The sequence below is a fragment of the Xenopus tropicalis genome, chromosome 7 (assembly GCF_000004195.4).
Source record: "Xenopus tropicalis strain Nigerian chromosome 7, UCB_Xtro_10.0, whole genome shotgun sequence".
Taxonomy (NCBI): Eukaryota; Metazoa; Chordata; class Amphibia; order Anura; family Pipidae; genus Xenopus; species Xenopus tropicalis.
This window is the reverse complement of record NC_030683.2, coordinates 131,692,415-131,719,860: the sequence shown is the minus strand read 5'-3', so window position 1 is coordinate 131,719,860 and position 27,446 is coordinate 131,692,415. Positions and strand designations below refer to the sequence as shown.

The window sequence follows — 27,446 nt, the reverse complement described above, 5'->3', positions numbered from 1 at the left end:
GGTCGGCGGGTAACACAGTGGGGGACGGGGTGGTAACACAGTGGGTGGAGACAGGGCCGGCGGTAACACAGTGGGGGAGACAGGGGTTGGTGGGTAACACAGTGGGAGACAGGGGCCGCGGTAACACAGTGGGGGAGACAGGGCCCGGTAACACAGTGGGGGACAGGGGTCGGCGGGTAACACAGTGGGGGACAGGGCCGGTGGGTAACACAGTGGGGGGACAGGGGTGGGTAAACAGTGGGGGAGACAGGGCCGCGGGTAACACAGTGGGGGAGACAGGGGCCGGCGGGTAACACAGTGGGGGGACGGGGTCGGCGGGTAACACAGTGGTGGAGACAGGGGCCGGCGGGTACACAGTGGGGAAGACAGGGGCCGGTGGGTAACACAGGGGGGGGACAGGGGCCGGTGGGTAACACAGTGGGGAACAGGGCCGGCGGGTAACACAGTGGGGGGGACAGGGGCCGGTGGGTAACACAGTGGGGAAGACAGGGGCCGGCGGGTAACACAGTGGGGGAGACAGGGGCCGGCGGGTAACACAGTGGGGGAGACAGGGGCCGGCGGGTAACACAGTGGGGGAGACAGGGGCCGGCGTGTAACACAGTGGGGGAGACAGGGGCCAGCGGGTAACACAGTGGGGGAGACAGGGCCGGCGGGTAACACAGTGGGGGAGACAGGGGCCGGCGGGTAACACAGTGGGGGGGACAGGGGCCGGCGGGTAACACAGTGGGGGAGACAGGAGCCGGCGGGTAACACAGTGGGGGAGACAGGGTCGGCGGGTAACACAGTGGGGGGACAGGGGCCGGTGGGTAACACAGTGGGGGGACAGGGGCCGGTGGGTTAACACAGTGGGGGGGACAGGGGGCCGGTGGGTAACACAGTGGGGGGGACAGGGGCCGGTGGGTAACACAGTGGGGGAGACGGGGGCCGGGGGTATATGTATATATATAATGTATAAGCTTTGCAGTATATTTCATGGCTTCCCTTTGGTGCTTGGGTCCATCTCGTGCCCCTATGACCTAGGGAAGGCAGTGCCACCATTTCTGAGGGAAAGGCTTCCGGATCACGTTGGTGCCACAGTGTACCTCTCCACATTTCTGGTGGTAGGTGGCAAAGTCATCGATGAAGGTGCAGTCCAAATCCAGCGGCTCCAGTAAAGAACACACCTTCTGCTCCAAACAGCACCTCCCATCTATAATGGGTCCGAATGGCTTGGGAATGCCCAGATATTGCCCCAGCACCAACATGTTCACCTGAGGGGATCAAAATAAAACCTTAAAGGGGTTGTTCTCCTTTGAGTTAACATTTAGTATGTGTAGAGACTGCTATTCTGAGATAATTTGCAATTGGTCTTCATTTTTTATTATATGTGGTTTTTGGATTATCTAGCATTTTTTCTTCAGCAGCTCTCCAGTTTAGAATTTCAGCAGGTATGTGGTTGTTAGGGTCCAATATAACCTAGCAACTATAATTAACTGCAAGGGGGGCTAAGAAACAGCAGACCCCGCAGTCCCGGCCCCCCTGCTGCCCGGCCCCCCCCCACAGTCCCGCCCCCCCTGCTGCCCGCCCCCCCTGCAACCCTGGGGTCTGCTATATATATAGTTACCCCACTGTCACTTACATCTGAGGGTTGGAGGGACCTCGGCAGCCAATCACAAGCCAGTGTGCAGCAGCAAGAGGATTATGGGACCCCCAGGCTCCCCCAGAACTAAACAGGGGCTCAGAAGTCCCAATATGGCTTCGCTGGGGTTCCCCGTTATTATCCCCCCCGAACCCCCCAATCCCAGCCGCTCACCATATTGGGGAAGAAGGCTTCTGCTAGGTGGTAACGTGGGAGGAGCTTGAAGAGCACGGGGATATCGATGATGTCTTCCTCAGAGAGTCCCAGCTCCTCCTTCATTAGATCCCTGTTCCACTCAATGCATTTCTGGGCACAGGAAACACTGGGTGTGAAAAGTGCAATGTACCCCCCCCCCCCATATTATAACTAACGGAGCCTGTAGTAATGATACAAATACACCCTCCCATGGTGCACTGTGGCTTCAGCTTCTACCCAGGGAACATACAATGCAGCCCCCAGCAAGGCACCTACCTACCAAGGGTGGTCCCCCACCTGTATTTCTGCCCCCCAAGCAATATCTTTCTAGGGCCCCAAAACATAAACAAGTGATATCTTTTGCCCAGTGGTTCTGAAAATGGATCCCCATGCAGGGCCGGTCTTATAAACTGCAGGGGCCCAATTGGGACCATTTTGGTGGGGGCCCCGTACAAAACCCGGCTGGCACAGGGTTCCAGGTCTGGGGGGGCAAATAGTCCCTTCCTCTCACTCTCTCCATGTGACTGATGGTGTAACCCCACCTCTTGTTCCATTGGCCCCCAACATTTCATGGCACAATGTGGCCCCCAAGCGCTGGGCACTGACACCCCAAGTTTACTATATACAGTGTGAGACAGGGATTATTGCCCCCCCCCTAAGCACTGGGCACTGACACCCCAAGATTACTATATACAGTGTGAGACAGGGATTATTGCCCCCCCCCCTAAGCACTGGGCACTGACACCCCAAGTATTCTATATACAGTGTGAGACAGGGATTATTGCCCCCCCACACTGACACCCCTATAGTAGTGCATAGGGTTCCCTGTGGGGGTACTCAAACGGGCAGTGCCACTGGGTACAAATACAGATCAGATACAGACCCCTGAGATGTTACCAGTAAAAACTTTAACACCCCCCCCCCCCCCCAGATTACCTGAGCGTAGGCACAACCCTCCAGCACTTCAGCATCAGAGAGAATTTCAGAGATGGAGTAGGGCTCAACGTCCAGTCCTGCAACGAGGGGCACGTTAGTGGCACCCCACTACTTGGTTCTGCTCTGCACCTCCGTCAGGGTGCTGGGTTGTCAGAATAATTCTCATAGGGTGCTTTGGAACACATGAGCTCTGATTCTCTGTACTTCCTGCTCCTGGGCTGCTCTCTTTCCCATGGTCAGGCAGGAACCTCCCCCCCCCTGGGTAAGTGAATCCAATCTCCCCCCAGTACTTACCCAGGTACAGAGCTCTGATTCTCTGTACTTCCTGCTCCTGGGCTGCTCTCTTTCCCATGGTCAGGCAGGAACCTCCCCCCCCCTGGGTAAGTGAATCCAATCTCCCCCCAGTACTTACCCAGGTACAGAGCTCTGATTCTCTGTACTTCCTGCTCCTGGGCTGCTCTCTTTCCCATGGTCAGGCAGGAACCTCCCCCTGGGTAAGTGAATCCAATCTCCCCCCTGTACTTACCCAGGTACAGAGCTCTGATTCTCTGTACTTCCTGCTCCTGGGCTGCTCTCTTTCCCATGGTCAGGCAGGAACCCCCCCTGGGTAAGTGAATCCAATCTCCCCCCAGTACTTACCCAGGTACAGAGCTCTGATTATCTGTACTTCCTGCTCCTGGGCTGCTCTCTTTCCCATGGTCAGGCAGGAACCTCCCCCTGGGTAAGTGAATCCAATCTCCCCCCAGTACTTACCCAGGTACAGAGCTCTGATTCTCTGTACTTCCTGCTCCTGGACTGCTCTCTTTCCCATGGTCAGGCAGGAACCTCCCCCTGGGTAAGTGAATCCAATCTCCCCCCAGTACTTACCCAGGTACAGAGCTCTGATTCTCTGTACTTCCTGCTCCTGGGCTGCTCTCTTTCCCATGGTCAGGCAGGAACCTCCCCCTGGGTAAGTGAATCCAATCTCCCCCCAGTACTTACCCAGGTACAGAGCTCTGATTCTCTGTACTTCCTGCTCCTGGGCCTGCTCTCTTTCCCATGGTCAGGCAGGAACCTCCCCCTGGGTAAGTGAATCCAATCTCCCCCCAGTACTTACCCAGGTACAGAGCTCTGATTCTCTGTACTTCCTGCTCCTGGGCTGCTCTCTTTCCTATGGTCAGGCAGGTACCCCCCCCTGGGTAAGTGAATCCAATCTCCCCCCAGTACTTACCCAGGTACAGAGCTCTGATTCTCTGTACTTCCTGTTCCTGGGCTGCTCTCTTTCCCATGGTCAGGCAGGAACCTCCCCTGGGTAAGTGAATCCAATCTCCCCCCAGTACTTACCCAGGTACAGAGCTCTGATTCTCTGTACTTCCTGTTCCTGGGCTGCTCTCTTTCCCATGGTCAGGCAGGAACCTCCCCCTGGGTAAGTGAATCCAATCTCCCCCCAGTACTTACCCAGGTACAGAGCTCTGATTCTCTGTACCTCCTGCTCCTGGGCTGCTCTCTTTCCTATGGTCAGGCAGGAACCTCCCCCTGGGTAAGTGAATCCAATCTCCCCCCAGTACTTACCCAGGGGCAGAGCTACAGGGGCTACTGACAGAGAGAGATTCAGGCTGACAGTTTCCCATACACCAGATTTACCTTCAAACATGAGGGCCCCACCATATCCTTTCTTTTCCTTCTCCCGAAACAGCTCCAGACAGACGTTAGGACTGGCCAGAAGGAGGCGGAATCCCTGGGGACCAAATAACCAGTGAGAAGCCAGTATGTCTGGGATTGGGCAGAACCTGGTGTATGGACTGTAGCAATCATATTGCCCATAGGCTGGAACAGAAACCATCAGAAAGACTAAAGCTGCCCATTCATGGGTCGATATAAGCAGCCATCTTTGCCCCTTCACAACCTCTATCTGGTTGCTAGGGTCCAATTTAACCTAGCAACCAGGCAGTGGTTGAAAGAGAGAAAGGGATATGAATAGAGGAGGGCCTAAATAGTAACAATAACAATAAAACTGGAGCCTCACAGAGCAATAGGGTTTGGCTGCCGGGGTCAGTGACCCCCATTTGAGAGCTGGAAAGAGTTGCTAGGGTCCACATTACCTTAGTAACCAGGGAGTGGTTTCGATGAGAGACAGGAATATGAATAGGGGAGGGGCTGAATAGAAAGATAAGGAATAAAAAGTAACAATAACAATAAAACTGGAGCCTCACAGAGCAATAGGGTTTGGCTGCCGGGGTCAGTGACCCCCTTTTGAAAGCTGCAAAGAGTCAGAAGAAGGGAAATAATTAAAAAAATAAATAAATAATGAAGATATTAACCGTTAACTTGAAGGTGAACTTCCCCTTTAGTATACATCCCCCCCCCCCAAACCATCTATAGTATATGGATATAATTGGGGGACATTGTATCGGAGGTGAATAGGGTTTCCTACTGTCACTGGGGCATTAGGGTTCTCTATTACCTTTTTATCGTGGGTGGGTACAAACGACATGAATTCGTCTATATGCCCCACTAACAGCCAATCAGAAAAGAGCTCCACCGGGGACTGAACCAGCTGCGCCTTGAGGAAATCCGTCACCACTTTAGCCATAGTCCGAGTGTCGGGCGGGCTCAGGTCAGAGCTGAAAGGAGAAAGGGGATACGAGCGGATTAAAGGGGAACTAAACCCTGCGGCTCAACCCAACGTTACTCGGCTGTTGCCGGACTACAAATCCCAGAATAATGTAACATATAATGAAGGGTGAGGCATGCTGGGAGCTGTAGTCCAGCAACATCAGGGCTGTATTCTTAAAGCAATATTGCCCAATAAAACTGCATTAAAATGCAAGAAATCCCCCAATGAGAATCCCAGCTGATGTGAGTAAATCCGGCTCCCTGTTCTCTGTTCCTGCAATTGGAGTTGGGAGCAATAAGCACAGTTTCCCAGCACTGAACAAGTCTGTCCCTTTATCCCCATGTCTGATTCCTGTGCCATATAATGAGGGGAAAATGCCATCATTATCTCTATATGTAAGGTACCAGCAAGGGGCCTGACACAGGGAATCAGCATTCTCATTGGTCACTTCTCTTGCACTTACACTCACATTGTTGCTCAGTAGAATTCTCATTGGGGAATTTCCTTGCATCTAGAATTACGACTATAGCAACACTAGGGGGCGCAGTGGGGCAGCGTTATGGTTGGGTTTATATCCCCTTTAATGATATGTGGGCACCATCTATATTCAGTACTGAGCGGAACCATCATTGGGCCCTATCATTTTCATCATTCTCCCTATTAAAGGGGCGGTTCACCTTTAAGTTAACTTTTAATGTGGTATAGAATGGCCTATTCTTAGCAACTTTGCAATTGGTCTTCATTATTTATAGTTTTTGAATTATTTCCTTTTCTTTTGTACATCTATCCTGGTTTCAAATGGGGGGTCACTGACCCCGGCAGCTAAAAACTATTGCTTTGTAAGCTTCCAATTGTATTATTATTATTATTATTACCAATCTTTCTATTAGGGATGCACTGAATCCAGGATTTAGTTCGGTATTCGGCCAGGATTTGGGTCAGGGGTGGGTTCAGCCGAACCCAAAAAAGTGGGTTCAGTGCATCCCTGCTTTCTATGCAGTCCCCCTGCTGTTCATATTCCAGTCTCTCATTCAAACCGCTGCCTGGTTGCTATGGTAAACTAGACCCTAGCAACCAGATAGCTGTTGAAATTCCAAAGAGGAGAGCTGCTAAATAAAACCAATTGCAAATTATCTCAGAATATCACTGTCTACATAATAAAAGTTAATTTCAAGGTGAACATCCCCTTTAATAACATTTTCCCATAGGAATAAATGAAACGTACTTGGGCAGAGCGCCCCCTATCAGGATTCTCCCGAGGGGGTAACTTTTCCCTTTCACTGTCACCGGGGGACTGACTTCCAGGTTCCCAAAGCAGTCGAGGTCGGACACATCGTCTTCGTACTCTGGTTCCCTCGTCACGTACCCGAAGTCTCGTCCCTGGGGAAACAAAGCCAAAGTCAATAGGTGCCTGAGGATGAGGATGAGGGTGGGTGCTGAAGGCTCATTGGTTTCATTGACTATCATGGCTCATACTTACAGGGGAAGGAAAGGTAAACACTCAGTAGCTTTATTAGAAAGGTCTATGTAAATACAGCCATAAGCACTCACAGAAACGCTGCACTGAGTCCTCTATCAAGAGAAACACAGGATTTCTAGTCTCCTTTTGTGTCACATGTTCGTCTGTGTCAGACTTCCTCTCTCACAAATATCCTTCAGGGCACGGGCATGAAGTATCTCTCCTCTCTCCCCCTCCCTTCTCCTCCCCCTCTGATCTTAACTCTCTCCCCCTCCCCTCTCTGCTGTAATCTGAGCTCCCAGCAGCCAGAGCTGCAGCACGGAAGCTACTGAGACCAAGCTAAAATGGCAGCTGCTGTCTTAAACAAACAGAGGGAGTGTCTAGGGCTGTTATTCATGCCGCAGTGATCGGCAATTGGGCAATCGCCGTGTCAATCTTCGAGAATCCTGCCTGTTTTGACCCGCACAGCCCTACCAAAATCCAGGCTTTTTGGGTCAAAACTGGACAGGTGGCAACTCTAAGTTTAAGCCAAACCATCAGGCGGAGATTTGAGACCAGAAAGATCTGAAACAGAAAACCTTCAACCTCAAGGTGGTCTGATAGTCTCTTTCTATTTAGCCCCTCCCCTATTCATATTCCTGTCTCTCATTCAAACCACTTCCTGGTTGCTAAGGTAACTTGGATCTTAGCAACTAAATAGCTGTTGAAACTCCAGACTGAAGAGCTCCTGAAGTAAAAAACGACACCGATAGGCTTATACCGGCACCGATAGGCTTGTACCGACACACAGGTTCCTACCAGAAATCTGCTGAATGGCATTCCTTTCAGCCCCCTGTTCCGCGGGGAGTCCAACACCACCGGGAAACCCTTGTGCGGAGCCTCTATGTACCCGAACTCCATCTCATCCTGCGGGGAAAGGAACAGGAGAACGTGGATGAGAGAATGGGGGTGAGGGAGAGAGAGTGGGGGTGAGGGTGAGAGTGGGGGTGTGGGTGAGAGTGGGGGGTGTGGGTGAGAGAGTGGGGGTGAGAGTGGGGGTGTGGGTGAGAAAGTGGGAATGTGGGTGAGAGTAGGGGTGTGGGTGAGAGTGGGGGTGAGAGAGTGAGGGTGGGAGTGGGGGTGAGAGAGAGAGAGTGGGGGTGAGGGTGAGAGTGGGGGTGTGGGTGAGAGTGGGGGTGAGAGAGAGAGTGGGGTGAGAGTGGGGGTGAGAGAGAGAGAGTGGGGTGTGGGTGAGAGTGGGGGTGAGAGAGAGAGAGTGGGGGTGTGGGTGAGAGTGGGGGTGTGGGTGAGAGTGGGGGTGTTGTGGGTGAGAGTGGGGGTGAGGGTGAGAGTGGGGGTGAGAGAGAGAGAGAGTGGGTGAGGGTGAGAGTGGGGGTGTGGGTGAGAGTGGGGGTGTGGGTGAGAGTGGGGGTGACGGTGAGAGTGGGGTGAGAGAGAGGGGTGAGGGTGAGAGTGGGGTAAGGGTGAGAGTGGGGGTGAGAGAGGGGTGAGGGAGAGAGAGTGGCGGTGAGAGTGGGGGAGAGGTTGGGGTTGTGGGAGAGAGTAAGGGTGAGAGTGGGGTGAGAGAGTGGTTTGGAGAGATGACGAGGGGATAAAGGGGCAGCAAGAGGGGGGATAGATGAGTTACAAGTGAGGAGACAATGGGCAGAGTGCTCGGGGGGGGGATACAAGTGAGAAGACAATGGGCAGAGTGCTCGGGGGGATACAAGTGGGGGACAATGGGCAGAGTGTCGGGGGATACAAGTGGAGGGGACAATGGGAACAGAGTAGCTCGGGGGGATACAAGTGGGAATGGGCAGGAAGGACTAACGAATGGGGCAGAGTGCTCGCGGGGGATACAAGTGAGGAGGACAATGGGCAGAGTGGCTCGGGGGGATACAAGTGAGGAGACAATAGGGCAGAGTGCTCGGGGGGGATACAAGTGAGGAGACAATGGGCAGAGTGCTCGGGGGGGATACAAGTGAGGAGACAATGGGCAGAGTGCTCGGGGGGGATACAAGTGAGTAGACAATGGGCAGAGTGCTCGGGGGGGATACAAGTGAGGAGACAATGGGCAGAGTGCTCGGGGGGGATACAAGTGAGGAGACAATGGGCAGAGTGCTCATGGGGGGATACAAGTGAGGAGACAATGGGCAGAGTGCTCAGGGGGGATACAAGTGAGGAGACAATGGGCAGAGTGCTCGGGGGGGATACAAGTGAGGAGACAATGGGCAGAGTGCTCGGGGGGATACAAGTGAGGAGACAATGGGCAGAGTGCTCAGGGGGGATACAAGTGAGGAGACAATGGGCAGAGTGCTCGGGGGGATACAAGTGAGGAGACAATGGGCAGAGTGCTCGGGGGGATACAAGTGAGGAGACAATGGGCAGAGTGCTCGGGGGGATACAAGTGAGGAGACAATGGGCAGAGTGCTCGGGGGGGAGACAATGGGAGGGACCTGTAGCCCCCCAATAACACGAGGGGACACTCCCACCTGCATCCAGCGATCCCCACAATTCTCCATCTCGGGGCAGATGTTCAGCTGGCACCGCGCCTTCCTAACGAACGCCAACATCTGTTTCAGGAAGGGCCAGTTATCCCGCACACTGGGGGCAAATGGGACCAGTAAGGAGCAGGATCAGCCGGGGGGCGGGGTCTCTCAGTAACATTCCTGCCCCCCCCGTGCCCCCCCATACACTCACCTAGAACATTCTGGGTCACTGGGCAGAGGAACATACAGGTCAGTGCAATTAGCTTAATTGGACCTGGTTCTGCTGGGCGTTCCCTATGCTACACTGTGTGTATATATATATACTGTATATATAGTTATATAACAGGAGGGTTCTTGCTGAACTGGAACACACCCTGGTTGCTAAGGTACTTTGGATCCTAGCAACCAAACAGCTGCTGAACAAAAACTGAAGTAATTAAAAAACCACATATAATAAAAAACGAAGACCAATTGCAAATTATCTCAGAATATCCCCCCATTACCTGCAGACATAGACCTCCAGGGGTTTCTGGGTATTGGGGGTCATTATCCACGGCGTCAGCCTGAAAGCCACTTTCTCAGCAAATATTTCCTGCTAAAGGGAAAGGAACAAACAGTTACAGAGTCGGTATGGGGCTGTTCCATAGCAACCAATCAGATGCGTGCTTTCAAAGAGGCAACCAATAAATACTGCCGGCTGCTATGGTCTGGCCCTGGTAATGTTCTAATGCTCCGATTGGCTACAGGTTGGTCTGGCCCTGAGAATGTTCTAATGCTCTGATTGGCTACAGGTTGGTCTGGCCCTGGTAATGTTCTAATGCTCCGATTGGCTACAGGTTGGTCTGGCCCTGAGAATGTTCTAATGCTCTCATTGGCTACAGGTTGGTCTGGCCCTGAGAATGTTCTAATGCTCTGATTGGCTACAGGTTGGTCTGGCCCTGGGAATGTTCTAATGCTCTGATTGGCTACAGGTTGGTCTGGCCCTGAGAATGTTCTAATGCTTTGATTGGCTACAGGTTGGTCTGGCCCTGGGAATGTTCTAATGCTCTGATTGGCTACAGGTTGGTCTGGCCCTGAGAATGTTCTAATGCTCTGATTGGCTACAGGTTGGTCTGGCCCTGGTAATGTTCTAATGCTCTGATTTGCTACAGGTTGGTCTGGCCCTGAGAATGTTCTAATGCTCTGATTGGCTACAGGTTGGTCTGGCCCTGGGAATGTTCTAATGCTCTGATTGGCTACAGGTTGGTCTGGCCCTGGGAATGTTCTAATGCTCTGATTGGCTACAGGTTGGTCTGGCCCTGGGAATGTTCTAATGCTCTGATTGGCTACAGGTTGGTCTGGCCCTGGGAATGTTCTAATGCTCTGATTGGCTACAGGTTGGTCTGGCCCTGGGAATGTTCTAGTTCTCTATATTGTGAACTTACTGTATCACTGATTCTCTGGAAAGACAGACTGATATGCACAAGCCCGGGGAAGTCAACATCGGGGAAATCCAGTCCCTCCACATAGAATTCCATTTCACTCCTCTTTCCTCTCTGGACTTCACAGGACAATTTTGCTCCCCCCAAAATATGGAGGTAACCGGATTCACCTATTCAGCACAAAGTGATTCCATATTAGGCAACAATTATAATACAGGTAAAGGACCCATTATCCAGAAGGCTCGGGACCAAGGGTGTTCCGGATAAGGGGATCTCAATATGTTAAGTCTACTAAAAAATCAATAAAACATTAGTTAAACCCAATAGGGCTGTTCTGCCCCAATAAGGGGTAATTATATCTTAGTTGGGATCAAGTACAGGTACTGTTTTATTATTACAGAGAAAAGGGAATCATTTACCCATTAAATAAACCCAATAGGGCTGTTCTGCCCCCAATAAGGGGTAATTATATCTTAGTTGGGATCAAGTACAGGTACTGTTTTATTATTACAGAGAAAATGGAAATCAATTTAAAAATTCTGAATTATTTGATTGAAATGGAGTCTATGGGAGACAGGCTTTCCGTAATTCTGAGATTTCTGGATAACGGGTTTCCGGATAAGGGATCCCATACCTGTAATAAGTATTACAGTATTACAGAGTATTAACTCTGTAGATTCTGTAACAGTATGTAAATGTAGAATCTCATCCTTTGGTAAATTTACCCTTGGAATGGAATGCCCGGGGCTCTGGGACCCCCCAATACTTACTCTTCTGATAGACCCGCAGTTTGGTTGCCTGGGGGGGAGGGATCTGCAGGATCAGTTGGTGGAACTTGAACACCTCCTTGGGACCCTTCACCGTCAGGACCATGGGGGACATATCCTTAATATCTGTTTGGGGGGAACCAGATGAGGTTCTGTGTGCGGCTGAATTATTATTATAGGACAATGGAAATGGGGTGATGGGACTGTACCTGCAGCATTGGGCCCCCCCGCGTCCATGTTGTCCGTCCCGCCGTTCCCGTCCCGGTCCCGGTCACAGTTAACCAGCAGAATTGCGCCTGTTCCATTGGGGCCCCAGCTCCACGAGCCCTGGGGGGACACAAAGGATGGAGGTAGGTACAGAAAGCCTATCCCCCCGCCATGGGGCAGAATTCATTATATTAATATACATTAACTTACCTTGTCTTTCACCCCTCGACTGACGGCTCCGGTCCGTTTCCCATCTGCGTCCAATGACACATCTAAACGAGAAACCAATTAGGGCTGAGGGGGAAGCCACTGACCCCCATACAGACAGGGGCTCATCCAATGACCAGCACCCATTTCCCGAACCAATGAATGAACCCAGAAATGTGGTTCTGTGGGCGACTGCTTGGCCCAGTTGTTGTTTGGTGGCCAATGATACCACGTTTAGGGGAAAGCACCATGTAACAGAACCTTTGGCGGTACTTACAGACGCAGGTCAGATACAGCAGCGCGCTGTCAAGCGGGGAATCTCCTTTCCCATAATAAAAGATTTTGACCTGTAGAAAACCCAAGAAGAACATGGAAGAAATTTGAGTTAACTGTTAGTTTGGTGTAGAGAGTGATATTCTGAGACAGTTTGCAATTGGTCTTCATTTTTTATCATGTGTAGTTTGTGAGTTATTTAACGTTTTGTTCAGCAGCTCTCTGGTTGCTAGGGTCCAAATTACCTTAGCAACCAGGGAGTTGTTTGAATGAGAGACAGGTATATGAATAGGGGAGGGGCTGAATAGAAAGATAAGGAATAAAAAGTAACAATAACAATAAAACTGGAGCTTCACAGAGCAATAGGGTTTGGCTGCCGGGGTCAGATACACTGTTGCTAGGGCTCAAATTACCTTAGCAACCAGGCAGTGGTTTAAAAGAGAGACTGGTATATGAATAGGGGAGGGGCTGAATAGAAAGATAAAGAATAAAAAGTAACAATAACAATAAAACTGGAGCCTCACAGAGCAATAGGGTTTGGCTGCCGGGGTCAGTGACCCCCATTTGAAAGCTGGAAAGAGACAGAAGGAGGCAAATAATTCAAAAACTATAAAAAATAAATAATGAAGACCAATTGAAAAGTTGATAAGAACAGGTCATTCTATAGCAAATATTTCAAAAACTAATGAATAAATAATGGAAACCAACAAAGACCCCCCCCCCCCCGCTGGCACAACTGGGTCTCCCCTGGGTGACCCATAACTTACCTTACAGTCGTTCAGCTCGGCGCTGGCTTCAGTCGGGGACATGACAATCTGAGGTGACTTGTTAAGTGGCAGTTTGTGTCCTTTCTGAGCCTTTTCCATACGATTCTCATCGTAGATAAGGGTGATATCTATTGGGGGGGTCCGCAGGATCTCGAAATACTCAGCCCCTGAAGGAACCGACCTGCAGGCAGAATAGGAATGTGAACTTTATCTGTGATTATACTTTTATATTTATATTATAACATGGGCTGTACCCTTACTCACATGCAGAAAGGGGCCGCCCCTCGGGTAATATACCAATCTCCCCCCAGTACTTACCCAGGTACAGAGCTCTGATTCTCTGTACTTCCTGCTCCTGGGCTGCTCTCTTTCCCATGGTCAGGCAGGAACCTCCCCCTGGGTAAGTGAATCCAATCTCCCCCCAGTACTTACCCAGGTACAGAGCTCTGATTCTCTGTACTTCCTGCTCCTGGGCTGCTCTCTTTCCCATGGTCAGGCAGGAACCTCTCCCTGGGTAAGTGAATCCAATCTCCCCCCAGTACTTACCCAGGTACAGAGCTCTGATTCTCTGTACTTCCTGCTCCTGGGCTGCTCTCTTTCCCATGGTCAGGCAGAAACCTCCCCCTGGGTAAGTGAATCCAATCTCCCCCCAGTACTTACCCAGGTACAGAGCTCTGATTCTCTGTACTTCCTGCTCCTGGGCTGCTCTCTTTCCCATGGTCAGGCAGGAACCTCCCCCTGGGTAAGTGAATCCAATCTCCCCCCAGTACTTACCCCAGGTACAGAGCTCTGATTCTCTGTACTTCCTGCTCCTGGGCTGCTCTCTTTCCCATGGTCAGACAGGAACCCCCCCCCTGGGTAAGTGAATCCAGTTCTCCCCCCAGTACTTACCCAGGTACAGAGCTCTGATTCTCTGTACTTCCTGCTCCTGGGCTGCTCTCTTTCCCATGGTCAGGCAGGAACCTCCCCTGGGTAAGTGAATCCAATCTCCCCCCAGTACTTTACCCAGGTACAGAGCTCTGATTCTCTGTACTTCCTGCTCCTGGGCTGCTCTCTTTCCCATGGTCAGACAGGAACCCCCCTGGGTAAGTGAATCCAATCTACCCCCCAGTACTTACCCAGGTACAAGAGCTCTGATTCTCTGTACTTCCGCTCCTGGGCTGCTCTCTTTCCCATGGTCAGGCAGGAACACTCCCCCTGGGTAAGTGAAATCCAGATCTCCCCCAGTACTTACCCAGGTACAGAGCTCTGATTCTCTGTACTTCCTGCTCCTGGGCTGCTCTCTTTCCCATGGTCAGACAGGAACCCCCCCCTGGGTAAGTGAATCCAGTCTCCCCCGCCAGTACTTACCCAGGTACAGAGCTCTGATTCTCTGTACTTCCTGCTCCTGGGCTGCTCTCTTTTCCCATGGTCAGGCAGGAACATCCCCCTGGTAAGTGAATCCAATCTCCCCCCAGTACTTACCAGGTACAGAGCTCTGATTCTCTGTACTTCCTGCTCCTGGGCTGCTCTCTTTCCCATGGTCAGACAGGAACCCCCCTGGGTAAGTGAATTCCAATCTCCCCCAGTACTTACCCAGGTACAGAGCTCTGATTCTCTGTACTTCCTGCTCCCTGGGCTGCTCTCTTTCCCATGGTCAGGCAGAACCTCCCCCTGGGTAAGTGAATCCAATCTCCCCCAGTACTTACCCAGTACAGAGCTTCTGGATTCTCTGTACGTTCACTGCTCCTGGCGCTGCTCTACTTTCCCCCATGGTCAGGCAGTGAACCTCCCCCCGGGGTAAGGTGATCCAAATCTCCCCCCAGTACTAACCCAGGTAACCAGAGCTGATTCTCTGTACTTGCTGCTCCTGGGCTGCTCTCTTTCCCATGGTCAGGCAGCGAACCACACCCATGGGTAAGTCTGGAATCCAATCTCCCCAGATACTTTACCCAGGTTACAGAGCTCTGATTCTCCTGTACTTCAGCTCTGGTGCTGCTCTCTTTTCCCAGTCAGGCAGGACTCCCCTGGGTAACGTGGAATCCAATCATCCCCCCCCCAGTACTTACCCAGAGTACAGAGCCTCTTGATTCTCTGGTACTATCTTCTGCTCCTGGGCTGGCCTCTCTTTCCCATGGTCAGGCAGGCAACGACCTACAGAGCTCTAAGAGCAGCCAGGAGCAAGAGCTACAGAGATCAGGCCTCTTGTTACCTGCGGTAAGTACGGGGGAGATTGGATTCACTTACCCAGGGAGGAGGTTTCCTGCTCTGACCATGCGGAAAAGGAGAGCAGCCCAGGAGCAGAAGTTACAGAGACATCCAGACACGCTCTCGTTACCTGGGTAAGTTATGGGGGGAGATCTGGACTTCACTTACCCAGGGGCGACGGTTCCTGTCTGACCATGGGACAAGACAGCAGCCCACGGAGCACGAAGTACAGAGAATCAGAGACTCTGTACCTGGGTAAGTACTGGGGGGAGATTTGAGATCCACTTACCCAGGGGAGGTTCCTGTCTGACACATGGGCAAGAGAAGCAGTCCAGGGAGCAGGATAGTTACCAGAGAATCAGGGGCTCTGACCTGGGTAAAACACATGGGGGGAGATTGGACTTCACTTACCCAGGGGGCGGGTCCTGCGCTTACCTATGGGAGAAGAGAGGCACGCCCTAGGCTCTGTTGTGGAACACTCCATTTGTACAGGACCCAACCAGCTTAGCAAGCACATCAAGACAACAGGGTTACAGACTATGATTAAGTGTGCTACAACTAAATATCTTTATATACTACAATAAACGGAAATTAAATGCAGAGCCGGGGGCGAGAGGGTGGTATGCTACTGAGTCAGAACCTCTCACGAAACAACTTACTGCTATAAGAGGACTAAATCGAGAAGTCCAAGAAGGCAGCGCTAATACTATTGTCCCAGAAGGCAGTGAGTTATACTAATTATTGCGGCCGCCCAGTACATTGAGCCGTCAGTGCATGGTACCCGCCGCCAATCACAGCGCCATCTTCGTCACTATTACTCAAACTCGTTGTGATAAACAACGAGGAAACACTTGGCAAACCCTGCTGACTGGTTGCCATGGGTTACTAGACCTTCCTCCTTTATTACCCCCTGAAGCTCCTTGCCCTGCTCATTGAGATGTGAGGCGTCTCACAGTATTGGGGGGCTGCGGTGTGTCCCCTGTAACAGTGTGAGTGGAACTGCCCCTTGTCGCTGCTTAGGGAATCTCTCCCCACTGATTGGTCTCACACACGCAAAGGGATCATCCTGTCGCCATTAAACTGGTTATTTTGGGGCAATTATGCACCGTGCCGGACTGATCTGCCCAGAAGGTGCCAGGGTTTGTTTGTAAGCACTGAGTATGATTATAATGCGCCAGTATGTGCTGTGTGATTGGGTTACAGGAGCCACACCCACAGCTTCATCTATTGGCTGGTACAGTCATAACTTTTACAACTAAGCATTCAGTGGCAGCTATTGGTTCCTCTGTGCCCAGTGCAGTCTCTATGGATACCCTGGCTTGCCTGCCCCCCCCCCCCGACTGAACTTGCCCCTCTGGGACAGAAACAGGGGATGTTATATGATGCATGTTTATATGGATAAGCTGTGTCATTTTGCCCATTTGTTTCAGGAACACTGGTTTTTGTAGCGGGATACCACAGAGCATCTCCCCTTATGCCAGCCTTCAGCGTGCCCCCCTCCAGACTCAGCAATGGGTTCTGTTCCACTGAATCCAGTGGGGTGACCCAATCAGCACCATGTACAGTTTCTAACATTATGAATCAATTTAGTGACCCCCCTGTAGCCCCTGTAGCCCCTTATACCCACTGAGCTGCCCCTGTAGCCCCTGTCAGCCCTTATACACCATCTGCCCCTGTAGCCCCCTGTAGCCCCTTATACACTGAGCTGCCCCTGTAGCCCCTTATACACCGATCTGCCCCTGTAGCCCCCTGTAGCCCCTGTAGCCCCTGTAGCCCCTTATACACTGAGCTGCCCCTGTAGCCCCTGTAGCCCCTTATACACCGATCTGCTCCTGTAGCCCCTTATACACCGATCTGCCCCTGTAGCCCCTTATACACTGAGCTGCCCCTGTAGCCCCTTATACACTGAGCTGCCCCTAAAGGAGGGGAGTGAGGGACTGACAGGCAGAAATAAATGGGAAAGCAAAGGGGATGAGAAATGAGAAGGGAAAGGGGGTTTGGGTAGTAGAGAGACAAATGGGTTAGGTTTATGGTTAGGGTTGGAGAGTTAGGGTGGATAGGTGGAGAGTTTAATGGTTGGCAGGCATTTAGGGTTAGGATCAAGGCCCCTGGAAACGTATAAGGGTTGGCAATGGGTTAGGCGTTGGAGAGTTAGAGTTGGAGGGGTTAGCGGTTGTGAGGGATAAGGGCTTGGCAGGGTTAGGCATATGAGAGAGCTTTAGGATATGGAGGGGTTAGGGTTGGAGAGGTAAGGTTGGAGGATTAGGCGTGGAGGGAATTTGGGGTCTGGAAGAGTTAGCGGTTGAGGGTTAGGGTTGAGGGTTAGGGTTGCAGGGTTAGGGTTGGAGACGTTCAGGGTGGAGAGTTAGGGTTTGAGAGAGTTAGGGTTGAAGAGTGGTTGGAAGACGTTAGGGGTTGGAGAGTTAGGGTTGGAGAGTTAGGGTTGGAGGGTTAGGGTTGGAGAGTTAGGGTTGGAGAGTTAGGGTTCGGAGGGTGTAGGGTTTGGCAGAGGTAGGTTGGAGGGAGTTAGGTCTGAGAGCAGTTAGAGGTTGCGGGTTAATGGAGTTGCGAGGCGTATAGGTTGGAGAGTTAGGGTTGAGAGGGTTAGCCGGTTTGGACGAGTTAGGGTTGGCAGGCGTTAGGGTTGGCAGGAGTTAGGTCTGGAGGGGGAGGTTGGAGGTAGGGTTACGAGGCGTTAGCGGGCTTTGGAGGTTAACGGTTAGGCTTTAGCGTAGACTTTTAGGAGTTGGGGGGGTTAGGGTTGTGGGGTTAGGGTCTGGGGGTTAGGGTTGGGGCTAGGGTTACGGGTTGGTGGAGTTAGGGTTGGTGGGGTTGGGTTTTGGGGGGTTAGGGTTACGTGGTTGGGAGTTAGGTTGGCTGGCGGTTAGGGCTTGTGGGGTTTCAGGGTTGGGGGGGGTTTAGAGGCTAGGTTAGTTGGGGGTAGGGCTAGTAGTTAGGGTTGGGGGGGTTAGAGGCTAGGTCTAGGTTTGGGGAGGGTTAGGGACCCTAGTTTCAGCGGTTTGGGGGTCGTAGTGCTAGGTTAGAGTTGGGGCGTTAGGGGCTTAGTTAGGGTTGGAGGGAGTTAGGCGCTTAGGTTTAGGGTTGGGGGGGTTAGGGTTGGGGGGGTTTAGGCTAGGTTAGGCGTTGGGGGGGGTTAGGGCTAGGTTAGGGTTTGGGGGGTTAGGGTGGGGGTTAGGGCTAGGTTAGGGTTGGGCGTGGGTTAGGGTTGGGGGGGTTAGGCGTAGGTTAGGGTTGGGGTTAGGCTAGGTTTAGGGTTGGGGGGGGTTAGGGTGGGGGAGGTTAGGGTAGGTTAGGGTTTGGGGGGGGTTAGGGTTGGGGGGTTAGGGGTTAGTTTAGGGGGGGGGTTAGGGCTAGGTTAGGGTTGGGGGGGGTTAGGGTTGGGGGGGTTAGGGCTAGGTTAGGGTTGGGGGGGGTTAGGCTTAGGGGGTTAGGGCTAGGTTAGGGTTGGGGGGGTTAGGGTTGGGGGGGTTAGGGTTGGGGGGGTTAGGGCTAGGTTAGGGTTAGGGTTAGGGCTAGGTGGTAATCCTATTCCCAGTGATTTTTCTGAATCTAAAACATATATAGGGGTCAGACAGGGGAAATAAAGTTCATATTGTTATTGAAACAGGGACATCTGCAGGGCTTCCTCTCATTGCCCCCATAATAATATCATATATAGTAATACCCAGGGCAGCTCTCCCCTTCCGGGTTTCCCCAGCTGCACAGTAAAATGGGTGTATATTCATCAAAAGCGACCAGCAACACCGGCATATTTCTGTATCTGTATATCTATATTTCTATATATCTATATATCTGTATTTCTATATATCTGTATTTCTATATATCTATATATCTGTATTTCTATATATCTGTATATCTGTATTTCTGTATTTCTATACATCTATATAACTGTATATCTGTATATCTATATATCTGTATATCTATATATCTATATATCTGTATTTCTATATATCTGTATTTCTATATATCTGTATATCTATATATCTGTATATCTGTATTTCTATATATCTGTATATCTGTATATCAATATATCAATATATCTGTATATCTGTATATCACATAACTTTTCCAATCTTACACGCATTGAGACAGCGGCCATAAAAAGCCTCTCCCAGAACCCAAATATCATCATTAGACCGGCTGACAAGGGTGGGGGGGTTGTGGTCTTAGACTATGCCGACTATAGGCAGGAAATCCTTAACCAATTATCTGACACCGCTACCTATAAAAAACTCGACAGGGATCCAACTGGGATTTTTAAGAGACAGATTGACACAACCCTTAAAATGGGATTGACGAATGGTTTCATCAACACAGATGTGTTTAATTTTCTCACAAGTGAGTACCCCATTTGTCCTATTTTGTATACACTGCCTAAAATACACAAAAGTCTCACTTCACCACCAGGCACCACCAAGTCACTTTTACAACCCCTGTCTCTATACGTTGACCACTTCCTCCAACCGGTGGTTAAAGAGACACATACGTACATCAGAGACACTGGTGACTTACTACTGAAACTACACCAATTGTATCCCTTACCTCCTGATACCAAACTTGCCACAATGGATGTTTCATCCTTATACACTGTAATACCTACGAGCGAGGGCATTGCCAATGTCAAGGAATTTTTGGTGCAACATCCGGATAGAAACAGACCTCCCATAGAGTTCCTGATTGAACTGTTGACTCATTGCCTAACTTTAAACTATTTTAAGTTTGAACATTCCTATTATCTACAGACCAGTGGGACCAGTATGGGCTCCAATGTTGCTCCATCTTTTGCCAATCTCTATATGTCATACTATGAACAAACTCACATTCTTCCAACATACGGTAAATTTATTTACAAACTGTTTCGTTTTATTGACGACCTGTTCCTACTTTGGACAGGTTCTATGGACCAATTCTGGTACATGATTAATCAGCTAAACCAACTACCTTCCACCATACGCTTCACGGCACAGATCGATACAAAATCAATTTCCTTTTTAGACTTGACACTGATAGTATCCGATACCACGCTCACTACTACCACATTCCGCAAAGATACTGACAGGAACACGCTTCTTCACCATACCTCGTGCCACCCTCCACATACTCTACAAAGTATACCCTACTCACAGATGCTACGGATGGCAAGGAACAACTCGGATCCATCAACACTCCTACTCCAACTTGATGACATGAAGACTGGCTTCATACAGAGGGGCTATAATCCACATGTCCTTGACACCTACTGTATATACACGAAATTTCAACACTGACCCAGACAGCAGCCCCTAACCCTCGGGAGACATTACAGCCGAAAACAACAGAGGAGAGACTAACTTTCACAACTATCTACACACCTGACAAGAAGCCACTCATTGATGCTATTTTTAACCACTGGACGGTCTTGAAAAAGGGCCGCACACTGCCCCCCATTTTCCGACAACCCCCACGAATTGCATACAAAAGAGGGAACAACCTGAGAGATCTCTTAGTAAAAACTGACCCCAGACATTGCTATCAAACATCTACAACAAATACCTGGCTTTCTACAACACGATTTGGGTGTTACAAATGCCCTAACTGCACTACCTGTAATTCCTTGGTCACAGGCCCTTCATTTAACCATCCACAAACTGGCAAACCAATACAGATTGCACACAGACTGACGTGCACTTCAAATTTATCATTTATTTTATCAGATGCCCGTGTGGTCTTTTCTACATTGGAAAAACTGTTACCACCTTCAGAGATAGAATGGCCAACCACCGATCAGCCATCAGATTGGCACTTGCCTCAGGCTAACACTCCTGTAGCTTCCCATTTCCTGCAGTACAAACACACCTTAGCAAGTTTGAGGTGCATGGTCATTGACCATATCCCTCCACTGATACGTGGGGGGAATCGTGAGAAACTGCTGCTACAGAAGGAATTACGATGGATACACAAACTTAATACCATCAGCCCTAATGGACTCAATGAACTTGTATCATACTCTGCGTTTTACCTTCAATGACTTATGCATTCTCCTAAGACTCTTCAACATACCTTGTAACATCGTGATATGAACTTATTGTTTACAATGGTAGACATGATGAAGTTTTGCAATGTGGCTATAAAATAGTTTTGATGTAACAGTCTTGCTTTATAACACAATCAAGTACTGTCATTTTATACTGGGAGCTAACTCTACATTATGGAGACATCGCCCTTTTGATAAAAGCATATTAGGTGATACTGTCATGTCCCTATCATGCAGTTTGCTACTTGTATATAATAACAACAGCTCCAGGCTAATCTATAGTGATTTTGTTACAATTTATCTAATAAGTACTATATGCTGTATTAACCTGCACCAACGAAAACTTTGTTTCAAATAGGAGTCCTATGTAACAATTAAGAGGCACTCCTGATTCTGTGTACATTTCACAGCTACTTTAATATTGTGTCTATTTCCAATTAACTTTTCCCCCACTACACACAGACTATGGCCATCTGGCCTCTCTCTTCTCTTGATATTCAACCCTGTGCTGTAGGCGACAACCATAAGTATAGTCCTGATACCTAAGAAGTTTATAATGAAAGGTGTTTATCTTTCTTTCTTTCTTTTTACCTTTATATTTATTTATTTATTTTTTACTTTTAATACGTTTCTTTATCTATTGCCTTACGATATTTGCTACACAATGATCTCTAGCCCCCAGTACACGGCCATACCAGCACCCTCTATCTCAGTGTTTTTCAACCTTTTTTGGGCAAAGGCACACTTGTTTCATGAAAAAAATCACAAGGCACACCACCATTAGAAAATGTTAAAAAATTTAACTCTGTGCCCAGCAGCAGTGCCCCCCTAGTACATTGGTGCCAAGAGCAGTGCCCCCCTAGTACATTGGTGCCAAGAGCAGTGCCCCCCTAGTACATTGGTGCCAAGAGCAGTGCCCCCCTAGTACATTGTGCCAAGAGCAGTGCCCCCCTAGTACATTGGTGCCAAGAGCAGTGCCCCCCTAGTACATTGGTGCCAAGAGCAGTGCCCCCCTAGTACATTGGTGCCAAGAGCAGTGCCCCCCTAGTACATTGGTGCCAAGAGCAGTGCCCCCCTAGTACATTGGTGCCAAGAGCAGTGCCCCCCTAGTACATTGGTGCCCAGCAGCAGTGCCCCCCTAGTACATTGGTGCCCTGCCTACGGCACACCAGGCAACACTAGTGTGCCGCGGAACAGTGGTTGAAAAACGCTGCTCTATCTGACCTACCACAGAACTGCTAGCTGCAATTGACATACAGAATTGCGGGGTAACTATACAGCACGCATATGGGGAAGTGTGTAGCCTTATGAGTAAAGTGAGGTGCACATTTTTCCAGTTAGCGAGCGCTACTTGCACCCTTGCACCCTGATCTATACAAGCGCGCATATCGGGAGGTGTGTTGCCTTACAAGTAAGTGAGGTGCGCATTCTCCCTGATAGCGAGCGCTATCTACACCCTTGCGGCCCCGTAATTCCGATAGGCCCACTCCCCTTATCTACGGGAGGGACCATATCGACGTCAGCCGCCTAAACGACAAGCGGATTCTAATAGACGGACAAGCCTCCGTTCAGTGAAGGGGTGACTCGCTGGGCTTGGTAAACTTTTTCCAATATTTTATTCTATTTATTTCCTATTCTATTCTTTATTCTGTACGACCCACTACACCGCCACAGGACTTGCTATGGGAGTTGCAGTTCAGCAATTGGGTGTTTTCTGCTCTACGTGTCTCTTTTCTTGATTTTGTTCGTTTCCCTATGATTCTTATCTATAACTTTTGGGTGTTTGTGTTTATGTGTTCATTACAATTACTGTTACTTTATTTGAATTTTTTGTTATTTTTTGATTCTTTGTGTTATACACGGATGGGGGTGGGTTGAAGCTGACGACAGTGTGACGTCATCAGCCTGTTTTGGCGCCACTATGGGTTTATCAGTTGTTGGTTGTGTGTGTTTGACGTTACAATAAATAAAGTATTTTCTTTTTTCTCCACTAAGACCTGTGAGTGCGGCATTTTTTGTTCTACATGATGTAAAAGATTCCTTTTTAATACTGCACCAAGGCAAATTTACACCTTATTAGACATGAGTGCCTGTTACCTTTGAACTTTTGTATATCTGTATATCTGTATATCTATATATCTGTATATCTGTATTTCTATATATCTGTATATCTGTATTTCTATATATCTGTATATCTGTATTTCTATATATCTGTATATCTATATATCTGTATATCTGTATTTCTATATATCTGTATATCTATATATCTGTATATCTGTATTTCTATATATCTGTATTTCTATATATCTGTATATCTGTATTTCTATATATCTGTATATCTGTATATCTGTATTTCCATATATCTGTATATCTATATATCTGTATATCTGTATTTCTATATATCTGTATTTCTATATATCTGTATATCTGTATTTCTATATATCTGTATATCTGTATTTCCATATATCTGTATATCTATATATCTGTATATCTGTATTTCTATATATCTGTATTTCTATATATCTGTATATCTGTATTTCTATATATCTGTATATCTGTATTTCTATATATCTGTATTTCTATATATCTGTATATCTGTATTTCTATATATCTGTATATCTGTATTTCTATATATCTGTATATCTGTATATCTGTATATCTATATATCTGTATTTCCATATATCTGTATATCTATATATCTGTATATCTGTATTTCTATATATCTGTATTTCTATATATCTGTATATCTGTATTTCTATATATCTGTATATCTGTATTTCTATATATCTGTATATCTGTATATCTGTATATCTGTATTTCTATATATCTGTATATCTATATATCTGTATTTCCATATATCTGTATATCTATATATCTGTATATCTGTATTTCTATATATCTGTATTTCTATATATCTGTATATCTGTATTTCTATATATCTGTATATCTGTATTTCTATATATCTGTATATCTGTATATCTGTATATCTGTATTTCTATATATCTGTATATCTATATATCTGTATTTCCATATATCTGTATATCTATATATCTGTATATCTGTATTTCTATATATCTGTATTTCTATATATCTGTATATCTGTATTTCTATATATCTGTATATCTGTATATCTGTATATCTGTATTTCTATATATCTGTATATCTATATATCTGTATATCTGTATATCTGTATATCTGTATATCTGTATATCTGTATATCTGTATTTCTATATATCTGTATATCTATATATCTGTATTTCCATATATCTGTATATCTGTATTTCTATATATCTGTATTTCTATATATCTGTATATCTGTATTTCTATATATCTGTATATCTGTATTTCTGTATTTCTGTATATCTGTATATCTGTATATCTGTATATCTGTATATCTGTATATCTGTATATCTGTATTTCTATATATCTGTATATCTATATATCTGTATTTCCATATATCTGTATATCTATATATCTGTATATCTGTATATCTGTATATCTGTATATCTGTATTTCTATATATCTGTATATCTATATATCTGTATTTCCATATATCTGTATATCTATATATCTGTATTTCTATATATCTATATATCTGTATATCTGTATTTCTATATATCTGTATATCTGTATTTCTATATATCTGTATATCTGTATTTCTATATATCTGTATATCTGTATTTCTATATATCTGTATATCTGTATTTCTATATATCTGTATATCTGTATTTCTATATATCTGTATATCTGTATTTCTATATATCTGTATATAGGTATGGGACCCGTTATCCAGAATGCTCGGGACCTGGGGTTTTCAGGATAAGGGGTCTTTCTGTAATTCGGATCTCCTACCTTAAGTCTACTAATAAAATTATTTAAACAGTAATTAAACCAACTAGGATTGTTTTGGCTCCAATAAGGGGTAATTATATCTTAGTTGGGATCAAGTACAGGTACTGTTTTATTATTACAGAGAAAAGGGAATCATTTAACCATTAAATAAACCCAATAGGGCTGTTCTGCCCCAATAAGGGGTAATTATATCTTAGTTGGGATCAAGTACAGGTACTGTTTTATTATTACAGAGAAAAGGGAATCATTTAACCATTAAATAAACCCAATAGGGCTGTTCTGCCCCCAATAAGGGGTAATTATATCTTAGTTGGGATCAAGTACAGGTACTGTTTTATTATTACAGAGAAAGGGAATCATTTAACCATGAAATAAACCCAATAGGGCTGTTCTGCCCCCAATAAGGGGTAATTATATCTTAGTTGGGATCAAGTACAGGTACTGTTTTATTATTACAGAGAAAAGGGAATCATTTAACCATGAAATAAACCCAATAGGGCTGTTCTGCCCCAATAAGGGGTAATTATATCTTAGTTGGGATCAAGTACAGGTACTGTTTTATTATTACAGAGAAAAGGGAATCATTTAACCATTAAATAAACCCAATAGGACTGTTCTGCCCCAATAAGGGGTAATTATATCTTAGTTGGGATCAAGTACAGGTACTGTTTTATTATTACAGAGAAAAGGGAATCATTTAACCATGAAATAAACCCAATAGGGCTGTTCTGCCCCAATAAGGGGTAATTATATCTTAGTTGGGATCAAGTACAGTACTGTTTTATTATTACAGAGAAAAGGGAATCATTTAACCATTAAATAAACCCAATAGGGCTGTTCTGCCCCAATAAGGGGTAATTATATCTTAGTTGGGATCAAGTACAGGTACTGTTTTATTATTACAGAGAAAAGGGAATCATTTAACCATTAAATAAACCCAATAGGGCTGTTCTGCCCCAATAAGGGGTAATTATATCTTAGTTGGGATCAAGTACAGGTACTGTTTTATTATTACAGAGAAAAGGGAATCATTTAACCATTAAATAAACCCAATAGGACTGTTCTGCCCCAATAAGGGGTAATTATATCTTAGTTGGGATCAAGTACAGGTACTGTTTATTATTACAGAGAAAAGGGAATCATTTAACCATTAAATAAACCCAATAGGGCTGTTCTGCCCCAATAAGGGGTAATTATATCTTAAGTTGGGATCAAGTACAGGTACTGTTTTATTATTACAGAGAAAAGGGAATCATTTAACCATTAAATAAACCCAATAGGACTGTTCTGCCCCAATAAGGGGTAATTATATCTTAGTTGGGATCAAGTACAGGTACTGTTTTATTATTACAGAGAAAAGGGAATCATTTAACCATTAAATAAACCCAATAGGGCTGTTCTGCCCCAATAAGGGGTAATTATATCTTAGTTGGGATCAAGTACAGGTACTGTTTTATTATTACAGAGAAAAAGGAAACTATTTTTAAAAATCTGAATTATTTGATTAAAAAGGAGTCTATGGGAGATGGCCTTTCCATAATTTGGAACTTTCTGGATAATGGGTTTCCGGATAAGGGGGGTCCGATATCTGTATTTCTGTATATCTATATATCGCTGTGGGGGGGACAGACAGTTATACATTATACACTCCCCACAAGCCCATACAAATGTTGGCACAAACCATGTCCCGTCCCTTCACACAAATTTCAATTATAGGAAAATCCCCTAAAAAGATTTGCTCTAGTATAATAATAAGAAGAAGAAAAGAAAGTTGAGTTTATTTGACTGCCCCAATACCCACAGAGAGCACTTACCTGTAAATATCGAGTGTCAGCTCTTGGCCAACTACACACACATCATAGGTGGGGGCCCGATAGGAAGTTGCTATAGATCTTTGGGCCATGATTCTCCTCTATATTCCCCTATAGAGCCCGTATAGTGCCCGTCTCTCCTCCTGCTGATTGGCTGGTACCCCCTGCTGCCCTCCTGGGGTATCAGTGGCTCAGCCTCTCCTTATATTGAGTCCCTCCTTCCTGCCCTCCTGGGGTATCAGTGGCTCAGCCTCTCCTTATATTGAGTCCCTCCTTCCTGCCCTCCTGGGGTATCAGTGGCTCAGCCTCTCCTTATATTGAGTCCCTCCTTCCTGCCCTCCTGGGGTATCAGTGGCTCAGCCTCTCCTTATATTGAGTCCCTCCTTGCTGCCCTCCTGGGGTATCAGTGGCTCAGCCTCTCCTTATATTGAGTCCCTCCTTCCTGCCCTCCTGGGGTATCAGTGGCTCAGCCTCTCCTTATATTGAGTCCCTCCTTCCTGCCCTCCTGGGGTATCAGTGGCTCAGCCTCTCCTTATATTGAGTCCCTCCTTCCTGCCCTCCTGGGGTATCAGTGGCTCAGCCTCTCCTTATATTGAGTCCCTCCTTCCTGCCCTCCTGGGGTATCAGTGGCTCAGCCTCTCTGCTCCC

At 47.3% G+C, this 27,446-nt stretch overlaps 1 protein-coding gene across 2 annotated transcripts; it reads right to left on the bottom strand.

The window, feature by feature from the left end:
• Positions 1-890: 890 nt before the first annotated feature.
• On the bottom strand, positions 891-27,446 carry LOC116412329 (protein-arginine deiminase type-1-like). Of its 2 annotated transcripts, none has more exons than XM_031906441.1 (16): positions 26,802-27,446; positions 12,915-13,095; positions 12,152-12,221; positions 11,878-11,939; positions 11,670-11,787; positions 11,464-11,586; positions 10,697-10,863; positions 9,776-9,867; positions 9,276-9,387; positions 7,603-7,710; positions 6,571-6,725; positions 5,193-5,352; positions 4,373-4,466; positions 2,750-2,826; positions 1,793-1,924; positions 891-1,250 (listed from the first exon to the last, which is right to left on the bottom strand). In XM_031906441.1, the coding sequence occupies exons 1-16, from the start codon at positions 26,888-26,890 to the stop codon at positions 1,017-1,019; spliced, it is 1,974 nt and encodes a 657-aa protein (XP_031762301.1). In that variant the 5' UTR covers positions 26,891-27,446; the 3' UTR covers positions 891-1,016. The 2 variants fall into 2 exon arrangements, with proteins under 2 accessions (XP_031762301.1, XP_031762302.1); XM_031906442.1 differs by having other exon boundaries at positions 9,776-9,864.

Excerpts from the sequence above, each read along its gene's own strand:
- LOC116412329 (XM_031906441.1), bottom strand. The coding sequence starts at position 26,890 with ATGGCCCAAAGATCTATAGCAACTTCCTATCGGGCCCCCACCTATGAT. Across the intron at positions 9,868-10,696 it reads TCCAGAGAATCAGTGATACA|CAGGAAATATTTGCTGAGAA; the intron begins GTAAGTTCACAA and ends CTTTCCCTTTAG. Across the intron at positions 2,827-4,372 it reads TGGGGCCCTCATGTTTGAAG|GACTGGACGTTGAGCCCTAC; the intron begins GTAAATCTGGTG and ends CCCTCGTTGCAG.